Genomic DNA, 13,680 nt, shown 5'->3' with positions numbered 1-13,680 from the left:
GCAGTGGATTTAATATTTAACAATCATTCAAGAAAGAATCAAAATTCTTTCTTTTCTTAGGATTCAACCATAATTTCAAAAGAACTTGGCACATCCCCTTGTTTGATAATATTAATGTAATTGTCATAAAATCCCTATTTGGATAATTTCCGTATTATTAACTACACTCCATTAAATTATTAATTAAATTATCTTAAAAAGTGTTGCTTGTGGTGACAAGTGACTGAAGCTCAGAAGGTAAATAATCCTCAGGCCTTGGCATTATAGCTGCTTGGCTAAGACTCTTTTGGAGTAAGATGGATGTTTCTATATTGTTTAGTATCTGAACAAAGTTCTATCTTGGTCTACAGTCTTTCCAACTTCTTCCTCAGTTTGCTTCTCATCTTGATGAAACCAATATCCAAGGTAGCCCTCAGCTGTTATCTGAAACCAAAAAAAGCCCACAGATTTCCTCTCCAACTTTTGGGTACATTTGACATCAACATCGGGCTGAAGAATAACATAGATGGCTGCTTTTTGAATGGTTGACAAATGGTATCTGCCATTTGGTGCAGCTGGCACCACTGAGTTGACCAGACCTGCCTGGGATTTTCAGATACATTGGGATATTCTGCTTTCTGCTCCTTAGTAGCTTTGCATAGTGACCACTTACCTCCCTCCTTACTTTCCTCTCTGCTCCCTAGCAGCTTTGCATAATGACCACTTAATACCCATATTCATAGACATAATGACTAGACTTCCTCTAAGACTGAGACTTCAGGGCCTCCCTGGTAGTGCAGGGTTAAAGTCTCAGAGCTATTAAACTATTGCCAACCACTATGGCAAGAGTTCGAGCCCGGCCAGGGAGCTACCCATATGGCGCAGCAGACCTCTCCTGTCTTGCCCGCTGCTCCCCTCACCAGTGTATTTCAGTAGATCTGCCTGTTCTGCTCCCCACTCTGCCTCTGGTGAATCCTCTCACTCCCCGCACCTCTGGCCTACACCCCAGTTCTCGTATACATAAATAAAAATAAATCTTTAATAAAAAAGACTAGGACTACAGGTTATTGCCCTGTCAGTTTTAATAGCTTTATTAAATTTAATTTAAATTGTTTAATTTACATAATTAAATTTATTTTTCTGTTAGAATTTTATTAAATTGTATAAGTAAATAACCTTATTCATGGTGTTTTTATGTTGTTGTGCTGTTTGGTCAAACAGATTAGTTACATAGGTTGTTCGAGCTATGATAATAGCAAGGTAAAATAAAGTCAGAATCTGACAGGGGTCTACACCTTGCTCTTTGAACCTCTGGACTGTCGTAATATTCTAGCTCTACAGCCCGAGGGAGAGTAACTAGTGACATTGTGGGACCTGGGGGACTCGGGCAATTAATCTGGCTGGTGAAAAAAGAAAGAGAAAAGACCAGAAGATTGTAAATGATGAATTTCCCATCTTTTCTCTCTCAGGTGAGCCCTTTTCTCAAGAGGAAATGGAAGAAATGTTGTCTGCTGCAATTGGTCCAGAATCCACTTCAATTCATTACAAAGAATATATAGCAATGATGGTGATAGATGATAATTAAATGCTCTAAAGATTTAATTCCTAATTGAAAGGATGATTTTTAAATTTGCTTGCATTGCTAATTTCACATTTTCATCTTATAATTCCTACATATGACAATGCCTCGTGATGATTATTTCAAGAAATATGATCATACCAATTTAAAACATCCATTTTTAAAGTGTGGCTATCTGGCTTTCTGGAATGACAACTAATTATTTGTAAAACTCTTATTAAAAAATTTTAACATTAACTATGGATTATTGCTAATTTTCTATAATAAAACCGTCTTGCCCTCAGATTCACTAAACTGAAAAAATTAAGAATAACTGAAATGATTGAAGGTTTGCATTCAAAGATCTTGGGAGGGGGCAGAATGACCACAAATTGAAAATGAGTTGTAGAGAGGTGAAAAATTCTTTTTTAAACAACAACAAACCTGAATTTGGAAGCAATATTAATAATTAATTCCTTATGTGTGTCAGATACAAATCTCATTTGAGATTATAATGAATTGTGTAAAAATTTAAATTTGCTGATCCAGCATATTACCACATATGGAATAGCTAAAGAAGTTGAGATAATTGAATCCAGGAAAAAAGGAAGACTAAATGGGAATTGATAATGTAACACAGTGGTGATTAGATTCTGATCTTTAGAATTAGAATTCTTACCTTTTCAGATGATCTGTCATGGGAATATTGCCCTGATTATTAAGTAAGAATATTAAGAAATTTTATGTTGTGGAGAAGGTACAGTTTGTGAAAAAGCAGAACACAGTTATCTGTGCACAGGGAATCACAATGACAAAGACATGGAACTTACAAGCAAAGGGAAGATAAGATAAAGGAAAATGAATAACTTCCATAACCCATATAGTCACACACACACTCACACACACACTCACACATCTCTGTTTATAGATACTTCACCACTACATGTGTATATATGGTTATAAACATTTTATGTTGTTTGTAATTTTTTACTTATGCATGCAGTCTTGCCCTCCAAGAGAGGAAACTGCTACCCAAGAGACTATTTGTCACTGTTTATTCTTTGATGAAACATTTACTGAGTATCATTAGATAATGAGTAGGAAACTGGTGTTGCAAGGTTAATAATTCCTCACCTAATCAAGGTCATAGTTTAGTGCAATTCATTCAGCAATCAAATTACAGAAGGAGACATATTCGGAGTACATGGAAGTGCATAAGAGGGGCCGCTAACTCAGTCTGTTGGGAGAGCTTTCTGGGATATGAAACATTCTAGTGAGCAGAGGGGACTTCCCAGAAAAGGTAATATCTGAGTTAAAGAAGAGCTGTTAACTAAGGAATGCAGCAAGTACAAAAAAAAAAAAAAAAAAAACAACCCAGAAACATGGTCATATATCATGAAACATAGAACTGTCTTGGAATTGAAAGTAGCTCAGTATGTTTGATGTGTAGAAAATTTAGGGGACATGATAAGAGATGAAACTGAAGTGGCAGACAGGAACTGTGTTATTAAGGATAGGGGGTTAGGTGTAGAGTTAAGGTTTTAGTGTTAGAATTTGGACTTTCTTCTGAAGACCCTAAAGAATGATCATTTGTAAATGGCATGGAAAATAGATTTGGAAAGTCAACATTATAAATAGGGAGGCTATTTGATTAGGATGAGATAGATTGGGGAAACTCAAGCATAACTCCCAGTTTTCTAAGGCTTTGGCAGTGAGTGAATTATATGGGCATTTAGTCAAAGAAATCCAAGAAGCAAGCAAAGGATAGATAGGCAAAATGATAAATTTCACAGTGAACATCTTGGGACTGAGCAGTGAGTGGAACTCCCATGGGTACATCCAGTAATCATTTGTTCAGTAGTAGGAAGATCTGGCTAGAGACATGGATTTTGAAATTCCTGACATATGACTGGTAATTAATGCCTTGGGAAGTAAAGAGAAGAGGGTCAGCAAAACCATGAGCATAGAGAGCACTGAAGGGAGGGCAGAGAGGCAGAGTCTACAAGAGTCTGGGAATGAATAGCCTGAGAAGGGATGGCAGGAGAGAGGCATTTTGCAGCCAAGACAGGAGAGAATCACAAGAAAGATCCAGAAACTGGCCATGTCAAATGTCATAGAGAATTAAGGCAAATTTAATACAAAAAAATGTCCAACAGTTTCAACAACAAATTGTTCATTGATGACCTTTGCCAGAGTTTGGTAAATGTCAGAATAGAGAGTTCAGTGGGGTAAGGAACGGGTAGATGCGAGAAAGTAGAGCATGAAAGAGAGTAAAGGGGAGAGACACAGGACCGAAGAGAAAAGGGTTAAGGGAGTTATTTTTGGGAGGTGAGACACGTAACAGCAGCTTTATATTCAAAGCACTGAGAACCAGCAAGGCAGTTGAAGACCCTGAGTAGGTAGGAGGGGCCGGTTTCCAGAACAAAAAGGAGGCTGGTTTTGGGATGGGTGGGAACTATGAACCGACTTATGTGGTCCTTACTTAATGCCTTCTATTTTCTTTTGAGTGAGGACGAAGGTAGTAGCTTACAAGTTTGAGGAGAATGGTGACATTAGGAGATATTTCATATGAGAAATGAGGGAAAAGTTAGAAAGAGCCCATGTAAGGATTTTCAAGAAAATTTGGAGGATTCTTAGTTAGGCGTGGGAGCAAAAAACACTGGAATGTTGTGTTGATTTAAAATTTTATCATCTGGGTGAGATGGAAGGAACAAAAGATACAGGGATTTGAGGAATCCACCAGAAAGTATATAGTTGTAGTGATGCTCTGTGTGCTAAGGTATTAGGAGTCAAAGTAGGTAGTAGACTAACAGATTAAAAGAAAGGGGCCAAGGGTCTCAGGACTTCTGAAAGGGCAAACAACTTGTGTGGGGGGAGCCAGAGGTGACTCTTTCCAGCCATTCCTGAGTAATAGTATATTCTGCTTGAAATTTGTCTTCACTGTGATCTTATAAAAGGAAAAAAAAAGTCTTTTATTCTTCTGTGTTGTTATTATTATAACTAATAATAATGATAATAATAGTTCACATTTACTGACTTCCTCTGTACCAGATTCTAAGTACTTAATATCTATCTTAGTTCATAATTCTAACAATCAGCCAATGATACGGACCCTATCGTGTTCCTCCCATTTTAGAGAGGTGGTAGCAGAGAAGTTACACTGTAAGAAGGTATATTCGTCAGCTTTTTCTCGGTTATGTTGTGGTAACAAGCAACCTCAAATCTCGGTGACTTACTACAATGAAAGTACTTTTTTGTTTGTTTGTGTTTTATGTATCAGGGGTAGCTGGTCCTCTCTTCAAATGTCTTATTCCTTCTACTCATTTACTTTATAAGTAGGGTCACCATATGTCCTCCATTAACTAGGATAGTCTGCACCTGTTAATTCTTGATAATTCTTCCTTTTAGAAGTGTCCCAATATAGATGATTATTTGCTCATCCCATTTAAAAAACAGGGAATGGAAGAGATAGTGAGAAATCATCGTTTATGGAAGGTTTTACATAAAATACTGTGAAAAAGGTCGAGAGACATGGCATTTCTTCCTTCACTGTTTCCAAGGGTATGCCCAGGTAAAATCCAAGTGGAGAACGATGCCTGTGCCTCTCACTTAGCCATGCATGCAAGAATCATCACCCATCAGTATGAGTCATGTGCCTTCAGGCCAGGGCAGAGAAATGTGGGGCCTCACAACTTTAATAGACAGGCTGTTTATGGTAGGTGACACCCTGTAGCTGGGAAGGAGGTGGCAGAGACAAGAAATACCCTTTAAGGTGGAAGTACACCCAGGGGCATATCTTTCGGCAGCAGCGGCCGGCACCAACACGTAGCATGAAAGCGTGCGCTAGGCCTAGTGCATAAACCCAGGCGTGGGCTTGTTCGGAACACACAGGCAGCTCTGGGTTATTTCTTTAAGCCCATTACCCTGCATAACCCTGGTCATGCTGAAGAAATATGTCCTGGTGAGTTCACCACAATATCTTCAGAATCAAATGGGGGATATCCTATTTTCTGCCCAGTGGAGGCTCCAATCATAGAAGGCAGCATGGGAAGAATGGTGCCTCATAATTCCGTACCCCCAAGTCTCACTGGCAGTTTTTCAAAAACTTCATGCCATGTCTCAAGGAAATTCTATCTCTTTGGGAGTCATAAGAGTTAATTTCATGAAATGTTATTAACTTTACCTTGAACACACATTTCTCTCTTTTTTTATAAAACCACCAAAAAGTACAACACAGACTTCGCACGGAAATCTTATTTTATCTCTTAGTTGTAGAATAAATGTAGTGTATTTGTAAAGGGAACTTTAAAAACTTTTATTTAGGTGACACTGGTTTATAACACATCATGTTTGGGGGGTATAGGTCCACACCTAGTCACATGTGTGTCACCACACTATGCCCACCGCCAAAGCACCATAAACCCGCTAGCATAGCCCACTGTGCCCCCTACTCCCGGGTTCCCCTCCACCCTCTGGTAGCCTTGGTTCTGTGGTTTGTTTCTTTATAGTCTGCATATGAGAGACATCATCTATGATGTTTGTCTTTCTCTTTTTGATTTATTTCACTGAGCATAATCCCCTTTAGTTCCATTCATGTTGTCCCAAATTGGCAAGATTTCACCTTTGTTTTTATAGCTGAGTAGTATCCCGTTGTGTGTATAGGCCACATCCTTCTAATCCACTCATCTGTCATTAGGTTGTTTCCACAACTCAGTATTTTTAAGTGGTGTTGCAATGAACATAGGAGTGCATATGTCTCTTAGAATTCATGTTTTTGCACTCTTCTGGTAGATACCTAGGTGTGGAATTTCTGAATCACATGATCGATCTGTTTTCAATATTTTGAGACACCTCCCTCTGTTTTACATTGGGGTTGCTTGTGTCTACATTTCCACCAAGAGCGTATGAGGGTTCCATTTCCTCCACATCTTCACTACTCTTGTTGTTAATGGTTTGTGAAATGGGCCATTCTCACGGGGAGTGAGGTGAAATCTCATTGTCATTTTGATTTGCATTTCCCTGATGATAAGTGATGATGAGAATTTTATCATGGGTAACATTTTTCCCTATACTTAAACCATTTCAATACCATGTCTTCTCTCCCTTGCTCACCTACTTAGCTTCAATTTATTTTTGTTTTGTTTTTCTTTTTTTATTATTTTAATTTTGGGGCACATTTTTGCTCTTCCATATGTGCACATGTTCCACTCAGCCTCCACCAAACCCCCTGGGCCAACACTCTACTTCCCTTCCTCATTTCTCTCTCTCTCCCACCCCTTCCCCCTGGTAACCATTAAATTCTTTCACTGAGTTCCGATTTATTCCTACTGTGTTTTGCCTGCTTATCAGCATCCAATTTAAATCACAATGGCACTTTCCTGGCAACCTGAAAGCTTGGTCTCTTTTGTAGAAAGTTTGCTTTCCCTTATAATGATTCCTGGTTTCTGGGGAGCCTGTCGTGCCCAGCTCTGTGCTGGACCTTATGGAAAGTTAACTCCATTCTCACACCTTTTGGCTGGGGAGCCAGGTGACTCAGGGCCTGGTGTGGGCCTGGGAGCCAGGAGATCCTCACTGATGCCTGCTTTGCCTGTGACTCACTCTGGGGCAGCCACTTCCCTTTTGTCACCTCTGTCTGGAAATTGAAGAGCTCAATTCTAGTCTTTTCCCTCTCCAGAAGCAAGGCAATTTAACCCTTTTTGCATGCATCAAATGTCCAAGTTTTAAATGCTAAGAGACAAGCAGGAATGTACAGGACAGAAGACTAATTGAGATTTTCATTGGCAGGATTATATTCTGAGGAAGGGCATACTGTTAATATTTTTCTCTTCTCCCTTTCTGCTTTCCTTCCTTTCCCTTTTGTAACTGCTTCTAGATAAGAACATACCTTCTTTGTATGGTCAATTCCTTAAGGAAAAAAAATCCATGTTACTACATGGTTCCTTTTGGACAACTTAAGTAAGCAGAAGCAGACGGTGCCCAGCCCTGTCTCGTAGGCCTGAGTGTTTCTGAAAGTGTATTTAACAATTATCTGCTTCCGGAGAATCTGGGAGGGGTGGTTTGTTGGAAACTCAGACTCCTGGGTCTCATTCCAAATCCCTAAAACAGAATCTCTGGAGGTGGGGCTTGGAAACATGCATTTTAAATGCACATTGTCAGGAGAGTCTTATACAAAGTTCAATGTAAGAAGCACTATCTGGGGCAGCGCTTTAATGTGAAAGTGTGGGATTTGACACTAGGCTCTGCCACTTACTGATTAGGTGATTGGTGCAGACATTTAATATTGCTGAGTCTCTACATCTTAATTTGTAAAGTGGTAAAAAAAAACAAACAGACAACAAACACTTAGCTTACAAAGCTGGTGTGAAAATCAAATGAGCTAAAAGTGAAATTCCTTTAAAGGTTATAAAGTGTGACGCAAATTATTATTTATAGGAAACCAGTCAGGGAGGGAAAAAGGGGGGGGAGGGGGGGCAGGAAGGAAGGGAGAACAGGAAAGGGAGGGAGGTAAGGAGAAAGAAAATGATAAAGAGAAAAAGAGAGTCCCATTGTCTGGTATAGACAATCAGAGAGTGGAGGAAAGTAGGTCAGTAATAGAAAATTAATCTATGGGATGAGGGTGGTGCTTGTGGGGAGATACCAGAAGATCTGTTATCAATGGTACCGCTAATTATAAGCTACTTATTTCTAGAACATGAAAGTAGGAGGCTTAAAGAGGGGTTTGTCATTCTTTTAAAAAAAATTGCAAAAAACACACCATAAAATTTATCATCTTAACCATCTTTTAAGTGTGCTGTTCAGTAGTGCTCAGTATATTAATATTGTCAATTTTTCATGTTGCAAAACTGAAAGGATACAGCTTTTAGACAAGTCCCTTCTTTCTCCTGCCCTCGGTTCCAGGCAATCACCAATCTACTTTGCTTCTAGATACATCATACATAGTGTCTGTCTTTTTGTAACCGAATTAATATTTCACTAGCACAGTGTCCTCAAGGCTTATTATTTCACTAGCATGACGTCCTCAAGATTTATCCATAGCATAGAATATGAAAAAAATTGCCTTCCTTTTTAAAAAATTTTATTTTATATATATTTTATATCATTCTTCTTTTTTGCACAATGCATGCTTTCTCTTTTCAGGTGTAGTCCCCACAAAATTCCCATCACCAATTTACCAGTGCACCATCACCATAGCCCCTTGTGTAAGAACACATTCCCTTCCCTGTTTTTTTTTTAAAGATTTGTTTATTTATTTATTTATACAAGATCCAGGGTACAGACCAGATGCGCGGGAGGGTGAGAGGATTCACCAGAGACAGAGCAGGGAATAAAACAGGCAGACTGATGAAACACACTGCTGAGGGGAGCAGCGGGCGAGACAGGAGAGGCCTGCTGCGCTATGTGGGACCCTCGCTGGCAGGCCAGGATCGAACCGGCACTGCAGTTCCCTGTTTTGATCTCTCACCTTTCCCCTCCCCTGCACAGTGTCTCTGATTAATAGTTTCCTGTTAATTTTTTTTGATTTATTATAAGAATTGCTTTCCATTTAAGGGCTCAATAATATTCCCTAGTATGTACATGCTACATTTTGCTTACATGGGAGCAATATGTCATCTATCTGGGGACTTTTGGGTGCTTCTACCTTCTGGCTATTGTGAAGGTCGCTGCGAATAAGACTGAGCAATCATTTCTTTGAGACCACGCTTTCAATTCTTTTGGATATATACCGTGAAGTGGGATGCTAGGCCTTTTTTTTTTTTTTTTTTTTTTTAAGGTTGCTGTCAGTCACAGTGATTTTAGAACACATGAATTGGTCACCTCACCTAGTGGAGAAAATACTCTCATTTATTTAAGGAAATGGTGTTTTATTTCTCCTAAAAAAAAATCTCACAAAGTTGAAAATTTGGTACCAATTCTAGTTCCTTGGTGTAAAAAAATAAAAGTTTATTTAAAAAATAATATTTAGTAAACAATAAAGTAGTTTCTAAAATTTAGGACACAGCTTTATATGAGACTGTACAGATTGCCAAATATCTCTTGCTTATCGCCTAATAAGTCTTAAGCTACTTAATAAGAAATACTATGAAATTTATTAAAGTATCGATTGAATATCACCTGACTTTAAGTATACCTGAAAGAAAGGTCAAGGTTTGTTTTTGTGTTGTTTTTATTTTATTATTTGTGTGTATAGTGTGTGTGTGTGTGTGTGTGTGTGTGTGTGTGTGTAGAACAACAGGGGTGTAGGCCAGAGGTGCGGGGAGTAAAAGGATTCACCAGAGACAGAGTGGGGAGCAGAATAGGCAGATCTACTGAAATACACTGCTGAGGGGAGCAGCGGGCAAGACAGGAGAGGTCTGCTGAGCCATGTGTGTCACCTCCCTGGCCAGGGATTGAACTCAGGACTGTGCAGTGATAGCTCTTAACCATTAGGCCACCAGGGAGGCCTCTTATTTTATTATTGACTGGAAAAATTTTTCAATATGCAAATGTTTTTCTTCCAAAGCTGTTCCATTGTGATCTCAAAAATCCATGTTAAGTACTTTTCCGGAGAATTTCTTTTCTTAGAGCCATGAAAAATTTACCTAAGTTTCGGGCAGTGAACTTCTTGATGTTCTGGAAGTATTAATTTGCAATGAGCAGAGAATGCATCCTGGCAGGAGGCTGGGGTCATTTAAAGAGATTGGACAGAACATCCCTACCGCATGGGGTTTGCCCAATCCCGGGTCTGCACATTCTCCTGCGGGCAGCCCTGCTGCTGCTGCCGCCGCTCCTGTCCCTCACGGAGTGTTGTCTTTAACTATACCCTGGCTCATGTCATCCACTCTGTCCATCAACAGTTGTACATAGATTTCCCCCAAATGATTGTAAGATGAGCAATTTATGTTTATCTGCTATACCTGACTTCTTATAAAGCGCCCACATTAGGACGTGGGTCAGATTTCTATTATAATTGACACTTCTTCAAATGCACATTGAAAGGTGATACTTGCCTTTTTCAATACTTCAGGACAAAAATCCTTCTCTTTACAAGCTTCCATCTCTTTAGGTGTCAGTCCACATGTCTTCTAGGAGAGACACCTTGGCGATTTATTTGGGCCCATACATGAGAATGACAGATTCCTCAGTGGCATGCTGGCAAGGCACGGAGAAGCCAGGAGCACCCAGGTGACTAACAAGCCATGGTATGTGGGCTAGTAACAGCCCGTGTGGAAATGACCGATGTGAACGTGGTGAGGGTTGTGCGTCACTTCCATCTGATGCTGGACTTCCCCAAAGTCAGCACTTTTCCTCCATGAGCTGGAGGAAAGGAAAGCAGTGGGTTATTTCCCGACTGTTTGGTACATCCAGGCCCAAACCATCTCAGTTCCTTGACCTTGCTAATGTTTAGTTATCTTTATTATGTTTATTTATTTTAGAGAAATAGACATGGGGAAGCATTTATTGAGGAGAAAAGGAACAGAAACAAAGAGGGACTCCCAGGCTTGCCGAAGCAGGGAGGGGCAAAGACGCCCTGTTTAATTATCTGCAACACACCTAGCTGTCTGTCTGCGCTCGCTTCACAGCCAGATTTCTGGAGCCCCTCTTGCCCTGCTGCACCGGCGGTGGAGCTGAAGAGGTGGCGGCAGAGCCAGTGCCTTCCTGGCTTTCCCTGCAGGATTCCATCTTTCCAGCCAGCCAGGAAGAAAGAGCTGCTTTATGTCCTGAATGCTTAGTTTTTAAATGTCCCCCAGCTGTGATTGCTGTGTGCTAGGCCTGGCTAGCAGCTCAAGGCATGATATTCACTGAGGCAAAGCTCAGTGTTAATAGTAATGTATTAGTAGTATCTATTGATAGGTAATAGTAATCTATTAATAGTAATCATTGTTGATAGTAAATCTATTTTTCACCTAGTGTTCTCTGCAACATTTGCAATATTGTTTAGATGCTTCTCATCAAATCAGATTAGACTATCATTGTTTTTAGTCATCACATGACTGACAAAGGCTCATACTTGGGAGTAGAATTGTTACCTCCACTCTCTTGAAATTCATGTATGCTTACAGAATTTGTACTATCTTCAACTAAGTTACTTTGTAGGAAAGTCTGCATGCCTCTTACCAGTTTGTGGGGCGAGGCTAATAGCAATGAAACTAGATAATATCTGTGACTCCTCCACTTAACTGGGCAACCATAAATCTAGTAGTGGCACTGCACAAAGCAAGGAGGAAATAAGCATGTGTGGGAATGAAGGCAACCCCTGCCGCAGGACACCTGCCTGCCTTCCTGACATGTAAATGCCTGGCACATGGATCCAATGAAATTGCTAGTGTTTGCCCATATTACACATTGATAAGATCTAATTTTGAAGATAATCTATATATTAAATAGAAATACTAATTTTCTTCCTGTACCCTAATGGAGTATCTTGTATACCATACAGGTACATACCCCTCACTTTCAAGTTGGCTGTTTTAGAGACTCTCCAGAGGAAAGCCACGAAAAATGTAAAATACTCTAAAAATCATAAATGATTTAAAGCAATACGTAGTATTAAAGAAAAATTGGAAAATGCCAGTAAATGAAAAAGACAAACAATTCCAGGAAAATAAGTCTCTGTGTAGTTTCTTTAGAATATGATGGACTCTATCAGTTGGGGGTCTTACCTGTAAGAACAGAAAGCAGCCTGCTAACCTGAAGCAGGGAGGATTTCTGAAGACACCTGGGCTGAGGAAGGGGTGCTGACAGAATGCACAGCAGCCAAGCGGGCTTCCAGGGGCACAGAGGCAGGAAGATGAGAGAGAAAACGGCTCATAAACAGCACAGGCCGCCAAGGGCTCCTGCTGCAGTGCTCGCCTTGCTCTGGCTCAGGACAAAGTCCGGGAGAGACAAGTGCAAGCTGAGAAGGCTCCTCTGCATCCGTCAGTCACAGAAGGTGGATCATTCTCCGGAATCATCCAACTGGCGGCTACACCCAACTGGGAGGACAAGATACTCTAGTAAGAAATAAGGGTGCTCTGGTATGTGTAAATAAAAATAAAACTTAAAAAAAAAAAAGAAAAAAATAAGGGTGTGACTGGGGAGAAGAAATAAACATAATAAATACCCATTGCAGGAGCATATTATACATGCTATTATGCAATCTGCATTTTAAATTTGTAGATCATAAATAATCTTTCTGTGCTAAGGTATGGTTACCTAAAATACAAAATTTTTAATCATTAAATAGTGTCCAATTATTTAGATGCTTATTTATTTAATCAGTTCCTTACATTTAAACAATTTCCACATTTACTCTATTATGACAAATTGTGATGACCATCTAGGTAGTTACATCATTAATTATTTTCTTAGAATACATTTCTAGAAGTGGAACTGTTGGGTCAACTTTAATGAGGTGGGGACCTGTTTTTAAGAAGGTTTTTTGTTTAAAGATTTATTTATTTATGCATGCAAGAACTGGGGTACAGGCCAGAGGTGGGGGGAGTGAGAGGATTCACCAGAGACAAAGTGGGGAACAGACAGGAAGATTGACTGAAATACACTGCTGAGGGGTGCAGAGGGCAAGTCAGAAGAGGTCTGCTGCGCCATGTGTGTCACCTCCTTGGCCAGGGATAGAACTCGCGCTGCAGTGGCTGGGAATTGCTTCATAGTGCTGTGTCTTAACCCCTCGTGCCACTAGGGAGGCACCTTAACTAAGGTGTTTTTAAGCTGTCCCCAAATAAGATTATCCCCACATCTCAAATCCTCATCAGCATACCTTTTTTAATTTTACCAATTTGATAGGAAAAAAAGTATATTTCACTAATTTTTCTTAATTGTGTTTTGTTGATAACTTGTGCTTTCTAAAGGCCCATGACAATGTGTATTGGATCAATTGGATTAGCTCCAGGAGTCACCAAATTTAAGCCTCACAGGTTGTTTCCTCTCAGACAGAAATAAGAACCCTTCAGCTTGCTGTGAAATGCAGCTCACAGAGCACACCATTACAGGCAGAATCTGAATTCTAAAGGTACACTTGCATTCTGAACAATTATCGCTTGGAAGTGATTAGTGAGAATGAGCCACTGTCACACTGAACACTTAGCACAAAATATCACAAATATCCAAGCAAAGAAATGGAACTAGGGAAATAAACATGCAAATAGGAAGTGGAAAATGATCACCAA

The 13,680-nt window shown here is 39.8% G+C and overlaps 1 protein-coding gene across 1 annotated transcript in view; it reads left to right on the top strand.

Annotated features, from left to right (window-relative positions):
* Positions 1–1,564, top strand: part of DRC8 (dynein regulatory complex subunit 8) — a gene marked incomplete at both ends in the record, with an annotated part of 102,283 nt that extends 100,719 nt beyond the window's left edge. The window contains one exon of the mRNA XM_084253570.1: positions 1,449–1,564. Within this exon, the coding sequence (XP_084109696.1) occupies positions 1,449–1,564 (116 nt within the window). The remainder of the gene's footprint in view (positions 1–1,448) is intronic.
* Between the last annotated feature and the right edge of the window lie 12,116 nt (positions 1,565–13,680).

The sequence above is a fragment of the Talpa europaea genome, assembly GCF_964194135.1.
Source record: "Talpa europaea genome assembly, chromosome: 14".
Taxonomy (NCBI): Eukaryota; Metazoa; Chordata; class Mammalia; order Eulipotyphla; family Talpidae; genus Talpa; species Talpa europaea.
The sequence above is the reverse complement of the archived record's forward strand: the minus strand, read 5'-3'. Positions and strand labels throughout refer to the sequence as shown.